The sequence below is a fragment of the Nicotiana sylvestris genome, chromosome 2, assembly GCF_000393655.2.
Source record: "Nicotiana sylvestris chromosome 2, ASM39365v2, whole genome shotgun sequence".
Classification (NCBI taxonomy): domain Eukaryota; kingdom Viridiplantae; phylum Streptophyta; class Magnoliopsida; order Solanales; family Solanaceae; genus Nicotiana; species Nicotiana sylvestris.
This window is the reverse complement of record NC_091058.1, coordinates 8,115,481-8,124,312: the sequence shown is the minus strand read 5'-3', so window position 1 is coordinate 8,124,312 and position 8,832 is coordinate 8,115,481. Positions and strand designations below refer to the sequence as shown.

General features: G+C 34.1%; 1 protein-coding gene across 1 annotated transcript; it reads right to left on the bottom strand.

Annotated features, from left to right (window-relative positions):
- Positions 1-1,067: 1,067 nt before the first annotated feature.
- LOC104210006 (plant cysteine oxidase 2-like) lies at positions 1,068-4,726 on the bottom strand. The gene is made up of 5 exons (XM_009758797.2): positions 4,329-4,726; positions 2,997-3,115; positions 2,734-2,902; positions 2,093-2,320; positions 1,068-1,409 (listed from the first exon to the last, which is right to left on the bottom strand). Exons 1-5 carry the CDS (start codon positions 4,516-4,518, stop codon positions 1,297-1,299), a joined length of 819 nt encoding a protein of 272 aa, XP_009757099.1. The 5' UTR covers positions 4,519-4,726; the 3' UTR covers positions 1,068-1,296.
- Positions 4,727-8,832: the final 4,106 nt, after the last annotated feature.

The following is an 8,832-nucleotide window of genomic DNA, read 5'->3' as shown; positions in this document are numbered from 1 at the left end:
TGTAGAATAGTGTGTACAACATCGTACATGCATGTTAGGTTATAGAGTCAATTTTCCTAAGTAAATATTTATAGCGTCTCGACATCTATAACCATGGGCACGGATTTTTATCTCCTATCCTTGGTATAGCCAGTTTCAGACTGGTCATTCAAAAATAGTTAGCGTTTAAGAAGTCAATAAAAAATAATCACTATTTTGCTGCAACAGAGATCGGTCTAGCATAATATACTGAAATTCGATGCACTTGTGTAAGAACTCCAGCATATTATTCTGGACCGCTCACGCTCCAGTATATTATACTGGACAATTATACTTGCTGGAACTTCAGTATATTATGCTGAAGTTCTAGCGTACTTATACTGGAACTCCATCATACCAGTATAATATGTTGTAGTTCAAACATACTTATGCTGGAACTCCATTATAATATATTGATGTATTTTTCGAGTTTTGAACAATGTTTTCGCTCAGATTTATCTTTACATAAAAAGTGGCTAAATTTCGATTACTTTTAAAATTGGGCTATTTTTGAACGACCAATTATAAATTTGGCTATTTTTGAATTTCACCCAACTAAAGCGGCTAGCTAACCATGCAGTAGCTAACCTTAAATAACCTTAAAATTTTATACTCCAATGAACTTATTACTATTTGGTGAAGAGTCAAACAAGATTTTCTTTTATCATATGTTTTAAAATAATTTTAAATATTTAAATTGTTACTATTATGATACTTTTTATATAGTTCCTAAAATAAATTTTATTTCAAAAAAAATTTAAAAAATTTACGTCTGCATTCGCACAAAAAATAATCCACTACTCCTAAAAGGTTTAAACAAACTGAAACGGTAAAAACAAATTAAATTAAAACTTTAGTTTAGTCTCACAATTTATAGAATACAATTTTATAAAACTATTAAGTTTACACTTTAATGTTTTTAGTTTATTACTTTTCAGTTTAAATTACAACCTGAACTGCTAGTCTACTACAAATTTTCCTATGAAGCTGAAAGCTAATTCTAAAAGATAACTACATGTTAGAAATATGTAGAGGTAAAAAGACACAACTTGATCAAATTTTCACCAACCATTTTTGGTTGTTTGTTTCCTCCTGTCTGAATATGTACATTAGCAACCGCAAGGAGAAGGAAGATTAGCCTCTTTCCCCTCCAAAGGAAAACAAGAAAAAATAAGGAGGAAAAACAAGAGAAAAAGAAGAAAGGGAGAGAAAAAAAGAGACTTTCTCTTTCTGCTTCACTTCAGCTGTTGTTGACATTCATGGGAAATTCTCTTTAAATCACTTAACTATCTTTGGTCCCTTGTACAATGCTCCAACTACAGTTAAGTCCTCAGGTTTCTCCCTCTCTTTCAGCCATGCATAGTCACCGCAGCCGCGCTGTTCCTCAGGTACTGAAATTCAGGGGAAAATTGACAAAAACCAAACATTAGAATTTTCATGTTGATGGATAATGTCGGATACTAGTCCCCATGAACTGGCTAGAGCCGTACTGAAAATGTTAATCAAGTACAATCAAATCAAATTACCATATTTATCCGACACCATTCAAGAAAAGGGTAAATAGACTATCCTTATCGTCTAATCATGTGATCCCAAAAATAGAATAAAATCAAGAAGCAACTCAAGTTGACAATTTTTGTAAGCACCATTGTTCCTGGAACTGTCTGCCCACCAGCAAACAATTTGGAGAATCAAATCTCAACATAACTACTTAATAACCAACAAGTTGGAGAATCAAATCTCGATCTAACTTTAGTAGAGGAAATGAGTTGTTAGTCTCCTTATATGATCTTTGAGAAATCCTCAAAATATGAACTAACTTTTGAGGTTGAATTAGATCAATAGTCCATTATCTTGTACCTGTTCATATTATGTATGCACTAGATGTCAAGTCCTAGGCATACGGGTAGGTGTCAAGTATCAAGGGAATGGATTATTGTGTCTTTATATGGATTTTTTGGACAACTCTGACTTGCCGGAGCTAGCTTTTGAGAATGAGTTAGACCCAACGTCCATTTTCTTGTGTCACAAATCAAAGCCAGAGTCAAGTATTTTGAGAAAATACAAGGTGTACCTGAGATATTGGCTAACGGGAAGTCATAGTAGTATTGACAGTGGCGACCTTCAGGATCACAATATGGTGGACCAAGCACGTCTAGTACTGCGCACGCTGTTCTTGCTGTGAAACAGTGCATATTACCACCATCAGATGGATAGAGGATAGAGGTCTTGCATGGCGCTCTAAACACAGAATTCACCTTCACTTTTGCAAGACGAAGTCCAGTTGAATCCCCAGCCGCATCTGATAAAAAAAATGACCAAAAAATTTAGTCCCCTTATAAACCTAACATATTAGTGTAAAAAATCTATAGTAACTGAAACCTCAAAACCTTATGGTGAACCAAATATTTATAAGACTTTATGGCTCACCAAGAATTTACAGAAAACAAGAGTCGACCCCCTTTGACCCCATATAGCAAGACAAGCAGAAGGGGTGGGGGGTGGGGGGAGTGAGTTCAGGAAGCAAGACATTTTTTCAGGACCTAATAAATTGGAAAAAATGTAGAATGCTGATATGTGTACACTCATTTATACTCTTCTTTCAAAGCAACCAGCTATATATTATGCCCCAATTTAAAGACATGCTTCCTATTTCCACGTGACAATGAGTGAAGAGAACAGTTCAATGATGCAATCTCCAGCTAAAGAACTTACTGTCTACAGGATAATTAGCACTTGGAGTTGATTCAGCAGGGAGAATATTGTCCGCCCAGTCATACGACTTTATGTGCATTTCTCCGAAAAGAAGCTTGCTAAAAACTGTCATTCCAGGATGATCATGAAGTGGAATCACAGCTGATGGAGGCAAGCAAAAGATACCAATCTGCCAAAGAAGCGAAAGACTTTTAAGCGACGAATCAAGACACTGAAGGAAGAGAAAAAGCCAATTCAGTATTAGTGAAAAAATTGCTACATACCGAGAATTTGTCACACTCATGGAGGTGCAGGTACGTTATTTTAGGAGGTGTATCATATGTGGTTGACTTGAAATATGGCAAATTCGGACTCAAGCCAACGTCTGCTTCAACCATAGTATCTGCGTACCATGTAAAGAGGGTAAGTACCATTGTGCCTAAATCAGCACAAGGTGAAATAATGTAACAAAGGAAGGATAAATTTACACACATCAAAATAATGTAGTAAATCATTTTTTGTTTCCACAATCTATACTTTGCCTAAAAAAGATTATTGAAGAATTCTCATTCTTCCAGTAAATTTTCATGTCACCCCCACCCCTCCTCACAAACCCCTGAACTATACAACAACAACAACAACAAACACAGTGTAATCCCATAAATGGATGGGGTCTGGGGAGGGTAGCTACCTTATAAAGATAGAGAGGCTGTTTCCGATAGACAGCTCGGCTCAAGGAACAAATCCCTGAACTATACAAGCAAGAAAAAATATTGAGCTAAAGGGAAAAGGTATAACAGTTATTTTCCAACCAAACAATAATTTTATTTTCTATTGTGACATAGCAACATAACAATCACAACAGAAAACACAATGCAGATAATCTCAAACACCTTATCCCGGAAACAGTTGTTTTTCATTTATTTTATAAGTAAATCCTGAAAACAGTAGAAGTAAGCAAATTTAGAAAGAAAGAACGTTTATATCTGAAGTAGCATTATCCAAACATTTAAAGCCCTAAAACAGAAAGCTATTTCTCAAATGGGAGAGCAAAACAAAACGTTAGTAAAAAGACAACCAGATCCTGTCGTGCCAAAAGTGGATATATCATCAAACAACCTTATCAAAATCAACTTCTTTATAAATTTGGTAATGTTCCAACACCATAACCAATACAACATTTGCATCAATATTAAGCTACACCAAGAACAAATTAAAATCGTGTAACCCCAACAAACATTATAGAAGCTAAATTTTTTTAGTTAATATTAATAGAACGTCAAATGCAGCCTTTCCTAAAATGCTGATATAACTTTGGAATTGAGTTAAAACAAATTGATTCCAGTTATAGCTGTCATCATCGTAAAATGGAAATAGCAGTAAAAGGGTAAGCCTGAAAAGAATTGGTAACAATTTACAATGTCAAAATCAACTTTAAAACGAGATGTTGTAAAATGACAATGCCAGATCATGCACCATAATTGGAGGGGTTGTACTTTATAGCTCAAAACTTGTACTTTATCCCGACATCATAAAAATGAAATTTTTGCAAATTTATGACGCAACAGCAATTCAACACTTAAAAAAAATAAGCTCAAATGAATCAACGAACATACCTAAAACCGCCTTGAGACGTTCAATGTTTTCTGCAGATGGTACAACACCAGGACCACAATTAGCAAACACTTGTTTGCAAGTTTCATAGAGTATTTGAACCGGCGATACCCTCCTCTGTCTTCTCCGGTTCTTTTTCCAGTCGCTGTACTCCTTACCTTTTCTTTCACTTACATTTTTTTCAATCCTCATTTTACCAATTTTTAACTTGAAATCAGAAGGTGGGTAAGTAATTCAATAAGAAAACAGGAAAACAATGATCTGGGTATATATAATTTTTTGGATATTTTTCTTCTTGATATTTACTATGTGCAGTATTATGTTGTTGATGATGATGTTGCAGTTGAAGGGGGTTAAAAGAAAGAAAGATATGTGAAATTCTACGTTCTTGACTAAGTATAAATGGGTGGGAGAGGCCGTAGAATTGATATTGAAAGAGGAGAGAGCGGAATAACAGAAAACCAGGGGCCATTTTCTGGCTTTTCTTTCCTATGGGCTATGCCACTAGCGGATTCTTTTCTTCTTCTTTATCCTCTTTTAATACTATAAAATATTTACCCATTCCACCCTCCACTTTTGAGATTGTCTTCTACCCCCTAAATGTTTCCTAATTTAACCCTTCAGTTATTTTTTGAACTTGCAAAATTATTTATCATATTAATGTGTTTCAACATATTATAACAAAGCAATTCTTTATTTATAATTTTTAATTTACTTGTGACAATTTTAATACTAGCAATATATTTTAATATACTAGTTCTTATTGTGCGTGCATGTTGATGAGTCATGTAATATATGATTTTATAAAATAATACTAATAAGCTATTATTTGTTCGTACATTTGTATTGCAGTAGCTACTTTTGAATAAATAATTATACATGAAAGAGCAAAAAAATTATACATTTGCATTAGCAGTAGCTAGTATAAGCTATTATTAGTTCGTATATTAATAATTGTAATTAGTAGAAACCTAAAGTATTAACAATGTGACCGAGTAATCAAACATGTTAGAAGAGTACAAAATATGTACATTGGATATAATATTAATTCAATAAAAATAAAAAAAGTTCGTTCCAAACTAAGATCAAACTTTAAAAGTTTGTACCAAACAAACATCAAACTTTGCAAACGGATGATTAACTTAACCCAAATTGTAATATTGTTATCACGTAAAACCTTGTCAGGATGTTGACATAAGAAGTCAAGCTTCTTTAAATTAAGAGTTAATATCCCAAAACCCGCTTAAACTATACGACCTTTGTCAATTGTCTACTTAAACTATCACATATCTCCGAAAACTCCCTAAATTTTATCCCCCTTCATAATAAAAATCCCTCCTCGCTTTCTTACTGGTGCATATAATGCACTTTCCAAAGTATTTTTAAAATCTGCCATGTGGCAATCTACATGGATATTTGTTTAGCTTAATCTTAAAAATAGACTTAATTAAGACTGTAATACTCTTTATTATATTATTGTAAAATATTACATAGTAAAAAAAAAGGGATAGGGCTAAAACTAGTGGGTCAATTGTAAAAAAAATTATTTTCTCTTTGCTCTCATCGGAGAATGGCAACACTAATCTCTCCGTAGCGATTTTCTTTATCAATCTTCGTTCTAACATCGATTGTTTTGTCTATTTTTGCTTATGTTCAAAAATCGGAATAAAAACTAGGATTTCTGCTCTTAAATCGGTATAGAAGATTAGGATTTTGACAGACCTAAATTCTAAAGATTTTTGAAAGGAGATATCTAAATTGTTAAAGAAGATAACTACACATATGTTCTATTTCTTTATTCCCTGATTTCTTGAAATTAAATCTCATGCTCTACAAATACTTGAAAGGGCGTTCCTTCCTTCAAATAAATTTAGGTAAAAGATGAATGATAGATAAAACGATAAAGATAAGAAATAAACTCAAAATAAGAGAGAGAGAGAGAGAGAGAGAGAATTTTAGATGAAGAAATGGAGAAGAAAGATGAAAAAATGAGGAAGGAAGGTGAAATATAAAGAAAAAAAAAAATATAAATTTTAAAAAATGAAGGGCTAGTTAGCTGTTAGACACTGTTAGGTGGGTTATTTTAATGATTTTTTTTAGCCTTCACGTGCTCTTGGGCGATTTGTTACAAACATTATGCCACATAAATGACGAACGGATTTTATTATGAAAGGGAATATAATTCAGGAGATTTTCGGAGATATGCGATAGTTTAGGTAGGCAACTGACAAAAATTATATAGTTTAGACGAATTTTAGGATATTAACTATTAAATTAAATAGTTTCAAAACATCTTACGACAAAACGATCCTTCGTGCATGTACTCATGACATTAAATAATAAATATTCTAGATAAATTCCTTATAATTAGCAAAATACCTAGATATTTCGATAGCTCTTTAAACTTCGTAATTTTTTTTTAGTTAGGCATTTAAACTTAACTAATGATCACATAGATACCTCACCTTATTGTAAGAGTATCTTTTAAACACACAAGTCCTAAGGATTCAAATGTGCGAGTTTCACACGCCATTTGTATGTCAGTGTGATTAATAAGAATTAAACACGTATGAATTTTTTTTTTAGTTCCAAAAACCGGTCCTCTTCTCTTCAACCGACGAACTGACCAAACTTTTTTCAATTCGAAAAATCTCATCTCGTTAGTCTTGCGATCTGGTCACGCTCAACTATACCTTATAAAAAAATTAAACGATCGTTGTAAATATAATTCGGTTTATAAGTCCAGAGTCGAATCCCACAGAGAACTAATGCTTAGTTACAGTTGTTCAATATCACTAAGAAACACAAGTCCAAACCATTTTCTAATTATAAAGATTATAATATTTATTTTTATCTAATTAACTAACAAATACTAGAAAGCAGTAAAACTATCAATTAACAAGGATAAAGATTGAGACGAGACTAAGGATGTCTAGAGTTATGATTTCCCCTAATGTCAGAATCCTTTCCGCTAAGTTTCCTATAAAATTGTCTAAGTCTTCTCTACCGATCATGAGCGCTCAGAGTGTTGGTAATTCTCTCCCAAGTAACTACCACAAATTTACTAGATATATTCTCCTAAATTACGCTAGCTGGCATTAAGTACGGCTCACTCGGATCGCACCAAGGTTTCGTTATCCCTAATCTCACATTTAAACCCTCCGTATTGATCCCTCATATACGTTATGAGTGATGTTGTTCAACAACTACCTAAATATGTACTCTCTATCTCTCTCTCTCTCTCTCTCTCTCGATCGAGTAATACACACTAAATAGGCACAGTCATTGAGAGCTCTTCAACCAACCACAATAATAACGTAGTTGAACAAATAGAGAAAGCTACAACAAATCTATATTAACGTAACAGGAAAATCACCCTCCAATAGGTTCCATCAAAATCCTAGATAACAAATTAGCTATTCATCATAGTATGCATAACTACAATACTATAATTCATAACCAATAATGGAAATAGGAAGAAAGAACTGAAAAACTCGTAAAAGAATTCTCCGTCTTGCTCCTAGTGTGTTTTTGCCTCCTTAGGTCGAATCCCCTCTCAAATCTGTCCAATCTCAATCTCTCTGTCTATCTCCCTTCAAAGTGGCATTTTTAGGTGTATTAATATGTGTAGCAAAAGACCTAAACGTGTAGGTCAATTCCAAGTCAAACCGGGAAACGAATTAAGTCTTCAAAACTCGGACTGGACCTGGCGCCAGCCCTGGCGTCGCCAGCCTAACGCCAGCCTCAGCCTGGCCTTTGGCTTGCCTCGCCAGGCTAAAGCCTGGTTAGGGCTGGTCTTTGGCTAGCCTCGCCAGGCTAAAGCCTGGTTAAGGCTGGCCTTTGCCTGGCCTCGCCAGGTCTCTCCTTTTCAGTGTTCTCGGGCATGCTTTCAACGTTTAAGACCCCTTTTGCTCTACTTTCATCCTCAATTCACCTACACACAAAATAGACTTCATTACGCATGAATAAAGTGTAATTTATCATTAAAGTATATAAAATGCAAGGCAAATAATGTACAAAACTATGGAATTATAGCCACACATCAATACCCCACACTTAAACATTGCTCGTCCTCGAGCAATCAAACTACACTTATAGACACAACCTTGAGCACTTTATTTTTACACAATTGAGGCACACCACACGGTTTATAGCAACAATTAAACTCTAGCATATGCAATCACATACACTTCCCTTTTCTTATGTCATACTTCACGAATATTCACAACAAAGATAACATAATCCTAACAATCCTAGCCTCAAAAACCAACTCAATGTCACAATGCACTCATGGCTTAAACACCCAACATCATAGAGAGAAGTCTAATAACGTTATCTATCCCTCGTGAAACCATGTTCCCTCACCACAAGAATACGAGAGTAAGTGGAATCCACATATTCAAATCAAATGCTCAAATATATTTTAAGAATTCATATATATCAAAGAGTATCACTCATTCTCACAAAAGAAGTCACATGCATGCAATTGGTACCATAGGCTTGCAT

What these genes read in the sequence shown, in the direction of transcription:
- LOC104210006 (XM_009758797.2), bottom strand. Translation starts at nt 4,518, where the DNA reads ATGAGGATTGAAAAAAATGTAAGTGAAAGAAAAGGTAAGGAGTACAGC. An exon ending in TGCTAATTATCCTGTAGACA is followed by an intron (nt 2,321 to 2,733) that starts GTAAGTTCTTTA and finishes TTTTTTTATCAG; the next exon opens with ATGCGGCTGGGGATTCAACT. An exon ending in CCCGTTAGCCAATATCTCAG is followed by an intron (nt 1,410 to 2,092) that starts GTACACCTTGTA and finishes CCTGAATTTCAG; the next exon opens with TACCTGAGGAACAGCGCGGC.